The 19,870-nt window shown below is 38.1% G+C and overlaps 1 protein-coding gene across 1 annotated transcript in view; it reads left to right on the top strand.

Moving 5' to 3' along the window:
- Positions 1-19,870, top strand: part of gmds (GDP-mannose 4,6-dehydratase) — a 244,909-nt gene that overhangs the window by 5,770 nt on the left and 219,269 nt on the right. The window contains exons 2-4 of the mRNA XM_059340705.1: positions 11,533-11,577; positions 13,372-13,459; positions 15,251-15,360. Coding sequence (XP_059196688.1) covers positions 11,533-11,577; positions 13,372-13,459; positions 15,251-15,360 — 243 coding nt within the window. The remainder of the gene's footprint in view (positions 1-11,532; positions 11,578-13,371; positions 13,460-15,250; positions 15,361-19,870) is intronic.

Genomic DNA, 19,870 nt, shown 5'->3' with positions numbered 1-19,870 from the left:
CAATAACTAATATACCCAGGATATTCAGAAGAAAATAATAAAGTAAAGAAATTAATAAAGTTCTCAGTGGCAGTTATTGTAGGTCCAAACCTTCCACTTGGTCGTATAAGGAGGTAACTCTATGCTCTTCAGAAATCTTAATGACATGAAAAACTCGATCACACAGTATTTGAATTTTCCATCATAACTATTTTTCAAGCAGGTGGCAGCAGCTTGAACCTGTCAGAGACATTTGCATCCATGGTTCTGTGTGTGCATGTTTATATAAGTGTGAACGTGTGTGCATAGCAAAGCATTGTCACGGTTTGGGAATTAATTTCCAAATAAAACCGAGAGAATAAGCAGCAGAGATTTGGGGAATGTTTGAGGTTAGAGTTGTCTCCCCGATCCCCCTCCTGAACTATCAGAGGTCTTGGAAAGTCATTTTCAGCATCTCACATTCCTTTGTGAAGCAGCACTTTTCCAAAGCTCCAACTCCCCTCACCCTCTTTAATGAAAAAACAAAGAATAACAGCGTTAATTCATTTTTAAAACCGCCGGTCATGCTTATATTGTTGGATACGGCGAGCCTGTGCAGGAGGCAGCGGGCAGCCATCTGGATACACCATCTCACAAGTCACTAGCCGGGGTGTCCGGGTCACAGTGATGCCATAAATCGGCTGGCTAACTACTGTTCATAAATTTCACGGCAGCATGCTGCTCAGTCTGAATGTTTCTGACTGCTGTCTCAGTGTGAAGCTTTGGGCTGAGAGGGTGTGAGTTATGGGAGACCACCTGAGTGCCAAAGCAGCGCTGCAGAGCCGGGCAGGGGTTCTGGCTGATAGAGCTGTTTAACGATGCGGGGTTATGAAGAGGACAGGTCCAGTCTCTCCGTCCGACACTAAAACTTTATTTTGGCTTTGAGGTTCGCATGTCTTTCTTCTGCTCGTCGGGTTGGGAAAACAAGGCTGCGCTGCGATACACTGTAATAAATTATTCTGTAGTCATTTAATTTGACTTAATAAATTTGATAAAATGTATTAAATATAAATGCGTCCTTGATTTTGAGGCAGTTGTTTAACCCATTGAGGCAATAAGCCTCTAATTTTCTGGAAATTCTGGAAAAATTCTGGGAAAAAAAGTGTCAACTCTTCTACTAAATGATAGATTTTTCAGCCTCTGGAGCAGATAGAAATGAAATTCAAAAAGTATTTGAGAGCTTATACAAATAATACAAAATGACGTATCCGCTTTCCAGGCTTCAATGGGTTAAGTAACTTTAATATAAAATGTTTTAAGATAGAATCTACTTATTCTGATCACATTAAATATAATCTTTATGTGTATGTAATTCTAAATCAAGAGAATTTTGAATGAATCCAAGACAATAGAATTAGTCAGTTTTTAATTGACACTTCCTGTTAAGTTATTAACTCAACTTGTAACGTATAGATTTAATTAATAATATTGCTTGCAATCTGTCGCCTAAATTTTATTGAGTAGCTATTGTTTATCTTTTTTTACAGTGTACGCGCCCTCGAGCTGTTTGATGCTCATCCTACGAGTCTCTTTCCTTTCCTTCGGCCTTTGTTGGCGTTTGATACACTCTCATTCCTCTCTCTCGCCTCCTCTGTTAGCAGCACAGGACAGAATCTGAGCCAGTGCCAGCAATAATAATCATAAAGCTAAGAATCTGTGCACACATCTCCTCTGTCGCTCATAATGGCTGCTGATGGCTCCTTCAAGGCTGATTCCTCCTCTCAGTGAAGTCTGAGATGCAAGCAGCTGCAGTCAACACATGCATGTTTGAAATACAGTTTTATAATACACAGAGCTTGTTTAAAGTTTTAAAAGTGTGGAAAATGCTTAATTTAGTGTTTTCAAGGTTAGGAATATGCTTTAATTCAAATGTACGCATTGAAAATGCTTGATATTCAACATAATCTGCTCTTTTATTTGCCCAGTCAGTGTAAAACTGAGTCTAAAAATGGTTATTTTAATATTTGAAATGAAACAATCCCATCATAATATTTGTTTATTGTCCCCTGGTGTCTCCCACCAGACATGGAACTGATTTATAAGAAATTTTAAGGCCCTTTGTCCTGTATTTTCTTTGTTTTCACTCGTCATTCAAAGCTAAATCTGTCCTCCGTTGATCCATTACATTTAAAATGAGAACGCATTTAAATAATCATGATCAAAACATACAATAAAAGTTCATTTGAACAGCTGTAAAATAAAATAACAACATACAGCGATTGCTGTGCGCTTAAATTAATTAGTTAAACTTTATATTTTGCATAGCATTTCTACTAACAATTTCGATATGGTGATTTAGGGCTATGAGAGTCTTGAAATATTTGGTTTAAGTACCTTTAAAAGTGCTTACAAAGTGCCTGAGTTTTATCGTTAAAAAGCTGTATGAATCCTGAATACAGGATTACAGGAAGTCGTATTGATACGAGGATGCTCTCTTTTTTTATTCCAGTGACAAGCCTGTTTTAAAGCCAGGCGGCAACCTCCGGGTCTGAGCAGGGAGGCAAACCAGGTGTGCCTTACGCTGCATTCTACTGACAATTCAAACGGGGTGCTGACAGGGTCTGCAGAAGCATTTTAGTCCATTCATTTCAATACAAAATGAGAAAACTTCTCACTTGATTTATTACCTCAAAAATGTTTTTTAGGACAACACTATGGTCTCAATTAGGGGTCGACGATATGGCCCTAAATGATTATCAAGATATTTCAGGGTATTTTTGCGATAATGATATCCTTGATGATATTACAAAATATTGAAAAATATAAAGAAAATATGTTTTTTTCAATCTGTATAAAAACATTCAACAAAATAAAAATCAATCATAAATCTGAAATGTAGTGTAAAGTGGGCAGTCTGTGGCCTAGAGGTTAGAAATCGGGCTTGGAGGGTCGCCGGTTCAAATCCCAGGACTGACAGGTCAAGGACCGAAGTGCACTTAATCCCCGGGTATATAAACCGGTATAATCATGATCGATACGATATGGCACACCCCTAGTCTCAATCGCTATTTAAAATTCCTCTTCAAGACATATATATATATATATATATATATATATATATATATATATATATAGTGTAAATAACGGAGAGAAGCAGAAGCAGAAGCAGAATTGGCATGTTGCCTTGGATGCTATCCAAGGCAACATGCCAATAAAGTTATATAAAACATTATATACATATAAAAAAAAGGACGTTTACGGTTTGGTCTCATAACTTTGACACTTTCACTGTATTTTCACTTAATGACAGTTTATTTGAATGTTTTGTTCAGTAAAAATGTCTTGTTTAGCGTTTGGTTGGACTAACAAGGACTCCGCTTTTAATTTTTTCGGAGGTAAATAACATACTTTTTTTCCCCCCCAAAACTAACATCCCAGTTGATGCTCCAGTTAATCCTAAAATGAATTAGCAGTGACTTCTCTCAGTCAGGTTGAGGTGTAGAGGCATGTAGTCAGATCCCTCTCGCTCCTCCACAGTTCAAATATTGTCTGTTCCTACTTAGAGCTTTATGAGCGTGCATGTGCTTGTGTGTGTTGTGGTCTGTGATTACAGCGTCATTAAACCATATCAGGCCTAATTGCAGACTAGTGGCGTGCTTGGCAGCTCCTCTCTGCGGTCTAATGAAAGCACATTAAAGTGATTAATTTACACACTATGACAATTAGACGCACATATGGCCTGGAACTCTGTGAACAGAAATACATGCTTAATGCTTCCAGATACTGGACAGTTTTTACTTAAATGTTGGGTAGGTGATCTAACTGCACAGAACTGTTGGTGAAAGGCCCCATTAGTTCACTGTTCCACCAGCAGGGGGCATTAAACTCATAGTGCTCAGGTTTGTGCAGACATGACATACTCTCTTCTTTAATGGTTAACGAGGTTATAGCTGTTTACTACAATGTGCATACTGATAAGTATGTACAGATATGTTCAAGTGCTAAGAATCCACGTCTGCCTGATCCTAAAATGTGAAATTTTTCTTTTTTTTGTCTCCAAACTGATTTTCTTTTTGGTGGGTTGGTGATACAAAACTTAGGCTCTTGGAAATAATGACATTCTTAAAGACATGTCTGACTGCGTTAAGGTGCCAGGTGGCCCACCGACCATTTTCTAATTCTAAATGAAAATCCATAAATTCACAGGATTTTTTTTTAATGAGAGGTCCAGACTAACCCTCAAATTACCTAAAATCCTAGAAATCCTCATATATACACCTGAACTGTGCTGGGCTGCTGTGATTTCTAATTTTTATTAATTCTATCTGATAAATATTATTAAAAGCTCTGTACATTACATTGAAAACATTAAAATTTCTTATGTGCAGAATAGCACAGTTAAATCATAAAAAAAGAACAAAATGCAAGTTGAATTTCTCTGATAAATTAGTTATTAATTTTCTTTTTTATAAAATGGATTTATATATGCAACACTTTTTAAATCACTGTCATGGATATTGGAAAATAATATTGGGCCCAATTTTTACAACCTCTGCTTGCAACCTGTCCTGTCCTCTACTCTCAGCTCTGTGCAAAAAGATATTTATCACATGACCGTTTGTCTCAGCAGGATGGCTTCAGTGTCGCTGAGGAGCAGAATTGAAGGTTTTTAACAGGATAAAGTTAGTGCAAACGCTTTATTTTTGGACACGTTTTCAATGACACATGTAGAATAAAGTGATTCTGACAGAAATATCACTATTTTTAGCTTTGTTTTGATTACTTTTTATAACTTTTGTATCGAAATGATCCATTCGTGGACTGTTGGAAAGTTCAAATTTCGGCCATAATGCCTGTTCGTAAAGTTCCTTTTTACAATAAACGGTGTATCTTTGGTAATCTTGTTTAACTGGCTCATGGCCGCCTGTCATTTAGCTCTATCTCTGATTTCAAGTTTTTAAACGTATGTTTAATATGCGTGGTCCCTGTCAAATAAACTTAAAGAAAGAAAGAAATGCCCTTTGGCAAAGCTGGTCTCAGGCGTTCATAGTGATGAACTAAACGTTTGGGAGTGATGTGATTATGATGATTATGTGGCAGTGCCACCTTGAGAAAGCATGTCCACCCGATGATGATGATGTGATAATGATGATGATGGGAATGTTGATTGGATCTAATGAAAGCATGAGAGCAGTTCTGATCACCGAGCATTGTTAACATTTTTCAGACACATGGACTGATTTAGTCTAATGTCAACATTGGCTTCACTTTTTTTTTCTCTGTCCTTTCACCCTTTCTGGATCTTTTTCGATGTTCACCTTTGTCTTTATTTCTTTCTGAGTTCCCCATTCTTTCTGGTTGTTTTCTCTAGTTATATGGGATGATTTGTTTTCTTTTATGTTGGGATTTTAAAGGCCTAGTGTTTTTCTTCCTAGAAGAAGAAGATCTAATCATTGTATAGATGGCTTGTACTGCTGTGGAAGAAGTAGTAGTCAAAACATATTTTAGCCACCTAAAAATTTCAGTGTACACTATATTTAGATTTTTTCTATCAAACTATCAAAAATAGTTATTTTACCATACATAAAAAAGGAGTTTCAGTATGAGTTGTTGTATGACTTTGGTGTTCTAAAGGGTTCAAACTATCACAAATAGTTATTTTACCAAGCATAAAAAAGGAGTTTCAGTATGAGTTTTTGTATGACTTTGGTGTTCTAAAGGGTTCAAACTATTTAAAATAGTTATTTTACCAAGCATAAAAAGGGAGTTTCAGTATGAGTTGTTGTATGACTTTGGTGTTCTAAAGGGTTAGTTTGTCACACAGTAACACAAAAAAACGAACCAATCGAGGCAGCGTTAGACCAGCAAATTCAGTGTTCTGCAACTCTGGTGGGTCTGAAAAGAGCATAGATGGATATAATGGCTTCAGTTCCCTGTTGGAAGGAGCTGTCTGATAACAAGGTAAAGGCTACACCTTTAAAAAACATAACAACAGAAAGCTTGGCACCCAAACAGCTGCACTTGCACAATTCAGTCCTTAAAATGTTGTTTACAAAAAAATTAACATCACTAGTGTCTAGAACTATACGGTTTATGTCTTTTACAATAGTGGTAGGAATTTGATTAATATCCTTTATCTGATTGATGATAGAGTATGTTTTCTCTCGTGTGTAATGATATGATTATATAAATAAATTCTAGCCCCTTTAAGGACTGAATTTTTGATTTATTTTTTCAAAGTAATGTTAAGTTGAAGTTTAAAGTGACAGTAAAAGTAAAAGGTTTCTCACCTCTACCTATGTGCAGCAGGCAACCTGGTCTCACAGAAATCCCTGAAATAGCCACGGATTTCGCTTAACTCAAAATCCGTGGAATAGCCACGGAATCGCTCAAATTTCCGTGAAGTCATATCCCGTGGCTATTGGTTTGGTCCAAGTCACGTGACTTTCAAGGTCCCGGCGGTCAGAACAAAAAACATGGCGGACAGTTCTCTCATTTTTAGTGAAAAATCAATATTTTGACTTAGTTTCTGCATAAAAATGGATTTTGATCACATTTCTAGCGAGAAATATATGTTTTATTTTCTAAATCTTCACTCAGTGAATGTACATAATCACTTTGTATGTTGGAATAGCCACGGGATATGACTGTCATTAACTTGCATTGTAGCGAAATCCGTGTCAGTTTCACGGAAATTTGAGCGATTCCGTGGCTATTCCACGGATTTTGAGTTAAGCGAAATCCGTGGCTATTTCACGGATTTCTGTGAGACCATGTTGGCAGCAGGAGTTTTCACACTCTTGCTGTCTCTGCAGTAAATCCTCAACATTCAGAGAGGGGAATTTCATACTTTAATAGCACCAGTATTTAAATATGAGACCATCAATGTGTCACACTTTAGTTAGCGTCCTCCCTCCTGTTACTGTCTTTGAGGAGTTTGTGGTGTGAAATTGACCTGGCAGGTGAGCATGTAGCTGTGTGTATGTTAGTATGTGCGTGTGTGTGTGCGTACGTGTCCACCCCCCTCCCCCCGCTCCCACCGAGCGCCCAGCTCCCCATAACAGGAAACGGCGAGGTGAGGCCAGGGTTTATGGGCTAATACAGCCTCAAAGGAGCCTCTTGTTTTGAAACAGAGCTGCAGCTCATCAGGCTTGTTTTCCATATTGGTCTGGCGTGGAACGCTTTGACCCTGGCACAGGGGCAGGAAAACATGACACCGGCCGGAGCTTTGAACGCCGTGGGGACGGGCGAGGGGCTGCCAGGGCCCGTGCCCATCTCCCTCCCCGGGGTTAGGCAGGAACAGGTTGGGCAGCGGTGCCAACGACCGCACAGCCTGAAAACTCAACCTGCAGAACTGAAAATCATATTAAAAACACATTTCGACCAGTACTAAAGCATGCATTCATTTTTATGAAACGGGTAAAATTGTATGGATCTAAATGAAATACTATTCAGGAGAAGTTCTAGGTGTAATCGGTAGGTGTAATCAAGAAAACACCTGTTTAGATTTAACTTAACGCTTCGGTTTAGCCACTTTAACCCTTGCTAAAATAAACATGCATCATGGTCAAAGTTCATTCTAAACCCGAGGAGGAATAGTTCGCCAAAATATCCCCATTTACTAGATTTTCCGCTGCTTTCAGCTGCATTTCACAGTCTGCGTCAGTGGATGAGGCTGTCGGAGACTGGTAGTAGTATTTTATTTTAGGAAAAGTAGAGGTGTAAAGAAAGAAAATAACACTGATTTAGTTCCAAAGGCCTTTTGAGAAAAAACTAATTTGCGTCTGTTAAATTGTGAGAAACTCAAGCTGTTAGTGTAAAGTACCTTTCTGCTATTTAGTGGCTCTTTTTTTGTTGTTGAACAGTTTTTATGTGGTTGGTAAAATTAAATTCAAATCATATTTGTTGTATGAACACAGACAGAACTGGCTGATTGTATTTACTGGCCCGACATATGTTTAAGTTCAATCACAGTTAATGTAAAAAGAATGAACAGATTACTAGTTCATATTATTTTATAAAAGCAACTAAAATAAACATATCAATTGATATTCCCTTCATACTGCTTTACATGTAAATTAATTTAATTAGACTTGGTAAAAGTTTTTATAAATACGTTTTTGTTTGTTTTTTTTGTGACCCATTTTGACCTGGTCCCGCAACTAATTTAAATCTAGAATGTTTAAGAACCAGAATAAGCAGATAAGCACAATCTGAATCAAGATTGTTAAAATTCAAACGATACCCAACCCTAGCAGCACTTGACGTGCATCATATATCGTGATGTGGGTCCAGTGTGTTTTCAGCTCTAGACTGCAGAGTGGATGCAACAAACGGCCATGTCAACAAACAGAAAAGTCCGTGTGCAATCTAGAAATGCATAATTTTGCTTCAAATTAATACCATGCTTTTTATTGATAGCTGAATCACAAGTTTGAATGTGATTAGACATCTAAGAATATGCAAGTTAATGGATAATTCGTGTTGCATTGGTATTTTAAAATTTTTTTACATTTAACCCTTTATCAGGCAAAGAACCATATTTGGTAACTTCAGCGGATATCCAAAACTGGGTCCCCATGTCTCTCTGTGAGGTCGTAGAACCACATGGATTTCTTCCAGCTAATCGGCTAATATTTTGGGAAAAAAAGCTGAAAATTTACTGGATTAAACTGGCAAATCTACAAGGAAAAAAGTTGCAGATTTTAGAGATTTAAAGTGGCAAATCTGCGCGAAAAAAGTGAAAAAAGCAACCTTTTACTCGCAGATTCACCACTTTGAATCTCATAAATCTGCGCATTCACGTAAAATTTTTTCTCAAAATATTACCCCCCTCCCCTGGGTCCGTGTGTTTTTTTTTTTTTTTTTTACACATTCTGGCTGTATGTAATATCCTCCAATATTCTCTAGGGTTGAAATTTGGAATTTGCAAGTATTTCAATGAGTGCCCTATTAACTTTTAAGTGTACGTGTTATATATATATATATATATATATTTCAAGCTGTTTTTAGCAAACAAAGCTCTGATAAACCCACTGTACGTGACATGTCACGACTGTGACCCCTAGTGGCCTTTAACAAGTCTCTGCTGTTACTTTTTTTTGAACAACTAGCGAGCTAGAGTTTTTCCAGTGTGCAGTTATCAGATTGGGAGAGTAAAGCGTAGACAGGGAAATAGCTCCATGTGAGACTTTGCCCACCTGCAGCAGCAGCAGCAGGCTCCTAATGCAGCCGTATTCCTGCCTGATGCTGAGTGCAGGTTCCTGGGTGTCCTCCAACATTCAACCCCCCTCCCCACTTTAAACCCTTTCCCTTTCCTCCACTGCTCTCTGCCCTCCACCTCAACGGTTACCCCCAGACCTGGAGAGGGCGTGTGGGGCTGGCAGTGTGTGTGTGTGTGTGTGTGTGTGTGCACATATGTGAGGGGGATTGAGGGATGAATGCCATGACTAGTTCGGAATGTTCCAGAGTGTTCCAGAATGTGCGGTCGGAAAGTCTGAGCAGGGAAAAAAGACGAGGAGTAACATGGGTGAGGGGAACAAGACCTTATTGACAGGGCCCGCTCTCTCTCACACACACACACACACACACACACACACACACACACACACACACACACGCACACACACACAAACACGCTTGATGTCGACCCAAAGCTCCTGATTCATGTGAATGTTACACCTAACTAAGTGCCGAGCTACAGTGGGAATGAGAAACACGAGGTGCTGCAATTAACAATTATATTAATTGCTGATTAGTCTGCTGATTTTGTCCTCAATTAATTGATAAGTTGTTTGGTCTGTAAAATAGAAATAAATGGTGAAAATTGTCTATCATTGTTTCCCAAAGCCTGAAATTACATACTCAAACGTATCGTTTTGTCCACAACTCAAAGATATTCATTTTAGTGTCATAGAGAAGTAAAAAAAATCATAAAATATTCAGATTTTGGAAGCTTTAATCAGAGATTTTGCTTTCTTTCTTAAAAAATACTGATAAAATTATCAAAATAAAAAAACAATCTAATAATGGTAAATGGACCTGCACTTATATAGCGCTTTTCTAGTCGCCTTGCGACCACTCAAAGCGCTTTACACTACAGACTGCACTCATTCACCCGTTCACACACACATTCATACTGGTGGCAGAGGATACCCTAAACGGTGCCACCTGCCACCATTGGGAATTCATTCACACACCGATGAACGCAGCATCGGGATATAGAGTCAACAGCTATTTGATTTTTGATTATTCTTTGCAGCTCTAACCAACATGACAGAAGAGTATTTGATTTCATGTCCATTAATGAATTATGGAGTGAAAAATATACAGGTTTATGTTCCAACTAATCATTAAACCGGACAGATTTACCAATTTCAAGGTTTTTGTGTGGTATTCTCTCATAGCTTCTCTCTAGAAGTTACGATATGACACTATGTTTGGATATCTGCTGGTGCACTAGTCAATAAAATGATGAAAACGTGATTTGCTTTACTGTACCTATTCAACAGAAAACAACTTCTGCTTTATTGAATAGTCCTTTATCCAGCACTTCTCATTTTCTGATGTTCCTGGTTTCTATTGTTTCTGGTTTTAGGATCCGCACCGTTTCAAATTTGTTCATCGTGCATGTGTAAGATATAATACGGATCTTCCATAATCCAGAAGCATTAACCACAGCAGAGATCCCTTCAGATGGAGGTGGAGGTGTAATAAAATGTCATAAAACTTCTGTAATGATTAAATTATCTGATAAAGTATCGCATCAAATTAACTCAATAGTCAATTAATAATTAAGTACTATAATATAGTTTAACTGGAGGTAATAACTGGGGTTATTTATAAAAAGTAATCTAACTTTATCTGTTCATTACATGATCAGTTATTTGTCGTAAAAGATTTGACATTTCTCTCCATTAAGCAGTTTTTGCCTAATTTTAGTAGTAGTAGTTAGCAGTTATTACATCCACATTTCGTACAGTCACTTTTGGTTCCATTTGGCCTGTAGAAAAGACTGTAACACAGTTTGTGTCCTAAATGGGACTTTGTGATTTCTTGAATGAATTTTTTTCCAAACTTGGCTGATGAATGTTTTACCGTGTTTTATGTTTTACTATCATTACTCTTGTTATAGCTCCTAAATGTTCCTTTTCTTTTCTTTTATTTCTTTATGACATTTTATAAATCATTTTTGATTATTTTGTCCATTGGTCTCTAGTTTTTAAACTGCTTTTGTCTTTTCTATGGTTTTTATGCACAAATCTGTAATTTACGGAAAATTACTTTGTTTGCCAGAACTTCATAGTGAAAAAGAATATATCCTACTTTATGGTATGCTTTTTGCTGTATGGGGAAAGTTTTTTTTACTGTAAATTTAAATGTAATTAAAAAACAAAATCTGTAATTTAGACTATTTAGAATTCTACCGTTATTTTTAAGGTAATTGTGTGCTTGTGACGTCACAGTATTTCCTTGTTCGTCTTCGTTTCTTCAAAATGTGATATTTTTTACAATAAAACTGTGTGTTTTCTACATTTTCTACATTTTAAGCTGCATTTTCTCTCGTCTTTTCAGGATGGTTCCTACCTGGCTGAGTTCCTGCTCGCTAAAGGCTACGAGGTGAGAGAGAAATCCAGCCTGCAGCCTTAACAGTCCAGAGAACTTGTCCTGTGAAAGCTCAGACGCACACATACACAGAAATAAATGCAGACACTCGTGTATGCCAACAAACACAAGCATACAGGGCGACATTCCCTCGATAAGCTCGGTCCAGCCGCAGCAGTGTGTGGGAGCTCCTCAGGGAGCGTGATGTAACGTGACTCACACCTCCTCACCACGATAAGACCATTTCTGCTGTTAACCCCTCACCTTTTGACCCAGGGTTGCACTATTAACAGGGAAATAGCTGTTATTATGCGGTCGTATGAGTGAGGTCACTAACTTTCACCTGCAGCGCCGTGTGTTTATAGGAGCACAGAGAGTCAACAGTCTGTGGATGGACGTGGAGGTTAACAAGCTGTTTCTGCTACGTAAGGCTGCGGCGTTGGTTTCACACCTGTGAAAAGTGACTATACACACAGTACAACACATGCATGCTGCACCAGCGCACATTGTGTTTTCCTGACAGTAGCTGCATGACTTCATTTCCCCCTCACATGTGCAGCAGCACACAGACAAACACACACCTTCATCCCAGCCCGCCTGGTCAGCCTCGCCATCTGAGAGGAAGTGGACTGGGTCCCTTTTGGGGACGCTGCATGTGGAGGTGGGGGGGTAATGTGGCATTAACCCTTTATCGGGTGAAGAACTGTATTTGGTAACTTCAGTGGATATCAAAATGGGGTCTCCATGTCTCTCTGTGAGCTCGTAGAACCACATGGATTTCTTCCAGCTAATCAGCAAAGATCAGATTCTCAATATATTGAGAAAAAAGTTGCAAATTTACTAGATTAAAGTGGCAAATCTGCGCAAAAAAAGTCACAGATTTACGAGAAAAAAGTGGGAAAAAAGCAACTTTTTTCTCGCAAATTCACCACTTTGAATCTCATAAATCTGCGCATTTTTTTCACGTAAATTTGCCACTTTAATCTCGTAAACTTTTTTCTCTCCCAGGTCCGTATGTTTTTTTTTTTTTACACATTCTGGCAGTATGTAATATCCTCCAATATTCTCTAGGGTTGAAATTTGGAATTTGCAAGTATTTCAAAGAGTGCCCTATGAAGGGTTAAAGAGGAGCACTCAGGCCGGCAGGAAGTCCACAGTGAATAAAGGAAGTGAGGTCAGGGCACAGCGTCCTCCCTCTAATGGACTCCCCTTGGATCAGGTTCTGTTATCTTCCCCGAGCAGAGCTTCCTCACACGTCCCCCTCCAGAACACGGATACAGATCACAGGCAGCGAGCTGGAACCATGAGACACAATTTGCTTATATCAACTAAATACTGCACTGATCCAACATAGTAAATCAAAGTAGGCCATCATAGCATGAATATGTGAAATCTTGTCAACAAAGTGCTGTGTATAGTTATGTGATAAAGACTCCATTTATCTGACATTTAACCCTCTGAACCCCAACAAGCAGCTTCAGGATGTTTTTTTGCTCTTTTACATTTTACTCACTGTGGCCCTAATTTCACTCTCTGCAGCTCTATGGAATCAGCAAAATTATAACTAGAAGTGGGAACAAGTCTTTTGTGCATAATAACAGTTAAAATGACAAATCATTAAAAAAATGCAAGTTGAATTTCTCTGAAAATGCAATTTATATATACAACACCTCCAAGTGCCCACAAGTGTCATGAATGTTGTGAAAAAATGTGGTCTTTTTTACAGCCTCTCTTGTGCTCTCCTCTCTAAGATCAAAATAGTTATTGTAAAATAAAATAAACAAGAAGTTTTTCTCCTTTTTCTCACAGGTTCACGGTATTTTGCGTCGTTCCAGCTCCTTCAACACGGGGCGCATTGAACATCTTTACCAGAACCCACAGACGCACACTGAAGGCAGTAAGTTTCCTGTCTACACCCCTGCTGTCACACTGTCACAAACCTTTTGAGATACAGTTTTATCATTTGTCTACGTCTAGGTTCTAACCGTGGATACAAAACAGATTTCATAGTTCAAATGTAGCAGGTGCCAATAGTTGCAGACCCTGGATACCCGTTTTCCCTATAGGGCCGATTTTGTGGTCTCTAGAGGAACGAACACTTTATACCGTAAAACCTAGTAGAACATTTTCTTCAGGCCGCAGTGCTGCAAGCCACAAGTAGTGTACGCTCAGAATAAAAAACCTAATACTTCACTTCAACAGTAACAGCATCAATATGTTGTCAGTAATTGCATTTAAACCAGAGCATAGTTGATCTAGGCAAGGCAAGGCAAGTTTATTTGTATAGCACAATTCAACACAAGGTAATTCAAAGTGCTTTACATACACATTAACCCATTTACGCAGGGAAAGCATTACCACATTTCTACCATTGAAACCGGGAGCGCTGTTGCGTCACTCTACCCTTAAGGCCGGGATAGCGGATATGTCATTTTGTAGTATTTGTATTTTTTTATTATATTGTATTTATTTTCGGTCTCTTGGCCAATGAAATGCATCAGAATCATGATCAGAATACATGCGGGAGTGTCCCAATGCAACATCGGACTTTTCCAGAACTTTGAAATCATGGCGGAAGACGACTATAGCGGAGGAGCTCAGCAGTAAGTGACGGAACAGATCTGATGAAAACAGCACCGATGATTTTATTGCTGATCCGGACTTTGAACCCTCGGAACCAATCGACCGGCATTTATGGATGAGGAATATGTTTTTAGACGACATATTTTCACCGAAGAACAGACAGATTTGTGGCCATCTGGAGATAATAATAATATTATTAATAATATATTAATATTAATAATAATTTTATTACAGTAGGGTAATGAGAACTGTCTATTTCTTCCAATGGTCATATCATGTTTGCATCTTGCTAATGGGCATCTATTAGTATTATGCATAGGATTTTTTATTCAGTCAAATGTAACATTTGCTGAGTTTGTTGATTTTTTAAAAAACTTTATTGAAGGTTTGGACAAATAAACTCAACTTCTCATGACAGCCACGGGTATAAGCTCTCAAATCCTTTTTTTCTATCTGCTACAGAGGCTGAAAAATCTTCTGTTGAATTTCCAGAAAAACTTCAGGTTTTAGGGGGTTCTTTCAAAATCGCCGAGAGGTTTTCCAGGCATTTCTTTCCAGTCGTTTTAGGCCTTAATGGGTTAAAACAGCAAGACACAATTGAAAACAGTAAAAACAGTCAATTAAAACAGGGAAATAGAAATAAAAATACAAATAAGATAAAATAAGATACAGCAGGATAAGAAAATAGATAAAATAATGAAAATGCATCTATCCATCCATCCATCCATCCCACCCATCCATCCATCATCCATCCATCCATCATCCATCCATCCATCCACCCATCCACCCATCCACCCATCCATCCATCCATCCATCCATCCATCCATCCATCCATCTATCCGCTCATCCATCCATCCATCCATCCATCCACTCATCCATCCATCCACCCATCCATCCATCCATCCACCCATCCACCCATCCATCCATCCACCCATCCACTCATCCATCCATCCACTCATCCATCCATCCATCCACTCATCCATCCATCACCTTCTATCATCGGAGCATCAGGTCTTCAGATATTTCAGATGATTGAACATGTGAAATGCCTAAATTTGTATTATTGTGAGTGTATCATTGTGTGTTTTGTCCCGCTCTTTGTCAGACATGAAGCTGCATTACGGCGATCTGACTGACAGCACGTGTCTGGTGAAGATCATCAACCAGGTGAAGCCAACAGAGATCTACAACCTGGGCGCTCAGAGCCACGTCAAGGTACGACATCTCACAAACATGTCTTTACTCTCTGCAGCTGAACTTGTTCCCCCGAATGAACTTCTTTCTCTTACTTCATCATTTATATATGCTCATCAAACTCAAAAGTCAGAGTAATGAAATATGTAATCCATTAGTGACAAACTGCACAACTCCTACAGCAGCTCTGGATCACTCATACGTTTTATTTGAGCCTTAGAGAAAATTCAAAATCCGAGAAAATTGTTGAAGTTCTCCAAAATCAGTTGTACACACCACTTAAGAATGGTTGTGTGTTGCACAATTGGTTCTTGCAATAAGCCCATTGTTACTCAGTTCCCATTCCCTGGAATCACTGCATATGGGGTTTTTGAAGTGTTGTTTTGAAGAGCCAGACAATGGAAACTTCCAAAGTAAATTTTTCTTCCTGGGAAGAACTTTTCACGATAAAAAAAGACTTCCCTTGAAATCTGACCTGATAACTTACACAGTAAAATGAGACGTAGGGGGTTTTGTGATAGTTTTAGGTGACGATCTGGTTTTTATTCAGAGATATTCTGTGATCATCATCTCAATCTGTGTGTGTGTGTGTGTGTGTGTGTGTGTGTGTTTTATGGTCGTAGAAGTAGCCTGAAGTGTAGATGAGAAGCAAGCTACCAGATTTTGTTCTTCTTCCTTTAATGTGTAAAATTCTCCTTTTATATGAAAAAACTGAAGGATTGCCTTGTTAAAGGCCCATTCAATCTGTTTATACATAAATCAGCTAAATAAACACTTAGATTAAATTATTAATGGCTGAACTTTCGATAAGATCTGACTTTACATGTTATTTTGTCTGTAGTTTTTCATGTTTTTTAATAGTTTCTAGATATTTGTCAGAGAAAATGTCACAGTTTCACAGTTTTCACGCTTATAAATCAGAGAATTAAAGACACTGTGGAATTATGTAAGGTAATTATCTTAATTGGTGTCCTAAAGACGATTGTAGACTTAATTATTCTTTAATATTTCTAATATGCTAATGAACCAAGATATGCATCATAATCCTCAACTAAATAGTGTTGGGCCTTAATATTCCACTATTTGGATATTTCTTACTTTGGTAGGTATTTGGTTTTCAATTTTGGCAGTTAGATCCTTTTCTTCCTCTCAATACTGCAGTGACAGAATTCTTACCAACTTAGGCTTTTAATTAAACTGACAGGTGCATAATTATGCTTGTTACTAGAAGTAAGTGCAATTATTAAATTATTAAATTAAACCGCAGCAAGTAAAAAGCCCACACTTTATCAATCAATCAAAATATAAACATGTTGAAGAGATGTTTCAGTATGCTCTGACTGCAGTTTTTGTGTTTATACAATCTCAGCACGGTAGCTCCACTAAAGCTGTCTGTGCTGTTTAGTTTAGTTTAGTTTGCCAAGTATCTTAAAAATTGACAAATTCATGTAAACATATCTGCCGCAACTGTCCAAATTAGTCAAAAGGAGGACAGAGGACACTGACTGAAGGCTCAATAATATTATAATTTGTTTTAGTTACATCTTAGATTTGTTTCCACTGGGAAACGATTGAGTTTATATACTGACTTTACTGAGTTAAACAACTGGCAGTTATATTTACTTCTAATCCTTTCTTTCTTTCTTTCTTTCTTTCTTTCTTTCTTTCTTTCTTTCTTTCTTTCTTTCTTTCTTTCTTTCTTTCTTTCTTTCTTTCTTTCTTTCTTTCTTTCTTTCTTTCTTCTTTTCTTCTGTCTTCTTTTTTCTTTCTTTCTTTCTTTCTTTTCTTGTTTTCTTTCTTTCTTTCTTTCTTTCTGTCTTCTTTTCTTTTTTCTTTCTCTCATTTCTTTTCTTCTTTTCTTGTTTTCTTTCTTTCTTTCTTCTTTTCTTCTTCTGTCTTCTTTTCTCTTTCTTTCTTTCTGTCTTTTGTTTTTTCTTTCTCTCCTTTCTTTTCTTGTTTTCTTTCTTTCTTCCTTTCTTTCTTTCTTTCTTTCTTTCTGTCTTCTTTTCTTTTTTCTTTGTCTCCTTTCTTTTCTTGTTTTCTTGTTTTCTTTCTTTCTTTCTTTCTGTCTTCTTTTCTTTTTTCTTTGTCTCCTTTCTTTTCTTTTTTTCTTTCTTTCTTTCTTCTTTGTCTCCTTTCTTTTCTTCTTTCTTTCTTTCTTTCTTTCTTTCTTTCTTTCTTTCTTTCTTTCTTTCTTTCTGTTAAGAACCTAACCTGTTAAAATCCTTATTTGTCAAGTCAATCTGAAAGTCGTTGTGTTTGTGTCGGTACTGAGTGCTGCTGTTTCGACAGCAGATGATGTTTAAACTCTCAGTTCTGGGAAGTGAGCGTCTCATGTGCGGAGGACGCTGGAGCTGATGGGACAGGAAGTAATGTTTTCTTGGATGGGTCAGTCTGTGCCACAATGTCCCTTTTGTCTCGGAGCTCAGCGGTGATCCCAGGAGATCCTCCGGCGCCGCCCCCCTCCCCCTCCTGCCCCTCCACACCGGGATCTGACACACAGTCTCCAGGCAGCACAAATCCTCCTTCACCATGGTGGTTTGGGAGGGACACGGAGCCAAGAGCTTAGTCAGATCATAGATAACGAGACCATTTGTAATGAGAACATTAGACCTTTCAATAGTAGTAGTTTCTTCATTGAGTCCAGCCACATTTGGATGAAATTAGAATAATTTCATCATTTAGTTCGACTTAGTTTGTTTCCAGCCTGAATCCCTGAGTAAAAGTGGAAAGGCCAGGTCAGCCCGCACGTCTCTGGGGTGTAGTATAAGCTTTGCAGAAAGGATTTATTCATTCATTTATTCATAAATTTGCAGAAAATGTGTGAATTATAGTTTCAATAATCTGTGAAGCTTTTTATTGCTGACAAACATATTTTTGTTTCAGTTTTAAAACTATGAATCTGGTTCACTTTTCATGGTCAATATGAAACTAGTAAAGTAAGAAATCTTAGTTTAATCATTTTTTTTGTCACTTTTAGTTAGAAGAACGCTGAAACATGCTGACAGGCACTTTTTTTTGCCAGATAAAGCAGCTGTGGCTAAAAGTTGGCAGACAGATTATTCTTTTTAAAGATCAAGCGATTTAAAGATCACTCTCTTTTTAGCTCTTGTTTTGTCTCCAACAACTCCTGAGAAAAATATGAGACTCTTCTTTTGAACAAAACCGCAAAACAGTTCTCTTTTTCTTGTTAAAACGCAAGAAATTCTCTGTTTTCAGCTTCTCCAATGTGAGGATTTCCTGCTTTTTCCTGGTTTATCGCATTGAAATACATGGACTCTTCTACCATTTTCGGATATTTTTCTAGACCAAATGAATAATCGAAAAAAATGGCAGGGCTCAGCACTAACCTTTAATACCACTTCATATTTTTTATCACTTTGTGTTTTGAGTATTTAAAATAGTGTGCAGTTAAACTTCAGCTTAATAATGAAAGTTTGACATAAAAGAATTGAAGCTTCATTACACTAAAGAAACGAGATGTGCTGTCTTGAACTTGTGTCTTATCAAGGTGTATTTTGTATATGCTTTGCAGTATAATTTTCCAAGATGCCAGGTTACTTTGCTGCCCAAGACTTCAGTCTTAGTCTTAGAATTTAGTTTTTCTTTCAGGTTTATCTGGTTCTTCTTCTCTGCTCTGCTTGTTTGTGATGTTGGATGGTTAGTCAAACTCATCTCACAGTCAAACAACTTAATTTACTTCGCAGTTGTCTCTGAAAAAGATGCGTCTTTAAAAAAGTATTTTGGGGTGCACGTTTGCAGTGTACTTTCCCTGTTTTTCATGCCAAGAAATGGTTGCCAATTTCTCAGACTAAGAATGAAGCAAGAGGAGAGACATGAGGGGTGTTTCCATTACAGTCCAATACCCGGAATGTGGCGGGTCTCACTCCCCTAAACACCCCTAATTTGAATATGAGCTGTCCTGAGCGGTCTTTTGAGCAGACTTTTTTTTGGCCCTGCTCTTCGAGGACTGTTTTTCTCCCCTGAAAAAAGCCTGGTTGCTGATTGGATAGAACGCTAAGCAGGATGTGGCGTAGTACTTGACGCCACAACAACACGTGCCATTTGTTAAAGCTGGCGAAGTAGCGAGTAATCACAAGCGACAGTAAACATAAGCCCCTTTCATAGTGTGGTCCCGCAAATCCCCGCTTTATTGCTGGAAAGATCTGTGCCAGCTCTTTGCCTTTTTCATAGTGCAGTCCGGCTTCGCGGAACGAGGTGCACAGTAGCATACTGCTAATAGGCTAACAATCTCTGTTTGTTTACAACTAGCACCGGACACTCTGTGCACAGTTAACGATGCCGGATAATTCAGGATCAGCGGCGGACACTTTGTGTACAGTTAGCATGATGGTTTGTTTATGATCAGTGGTGAAGCTGTGCATAATTAGCCATGCTGGTTTGTTTATGATCAATGGCAACGCTGTGCATAATTATCCATGCCGGTTTGTTTATGATCAGCGGTGAAGCTGTGCATAATTAGCCATGCTGGTTTGTTTATGATCAGCGGCTATGCGGCAGACATTGTGCA

Source organism: Centropristis striata, chromosome 9 (assembly GCF_030273125.1).
Source record: "Centropristis striata isolate RG_2023a ecotype Rhode Island chromosome 9, C.striata_1.0, whole genome shotgun sequence".
In the NCBI taxonomy this organism is placed as follows: domain Eukaryota; kingdom Metazoa; phylum Chordata; class Actinopteri; order Perciformes; family Serranidae; genus Centropristis; species Centropristis striata.
This window is presented reverse-complemented; position numbering and strand designations above follow the sequence as displayed.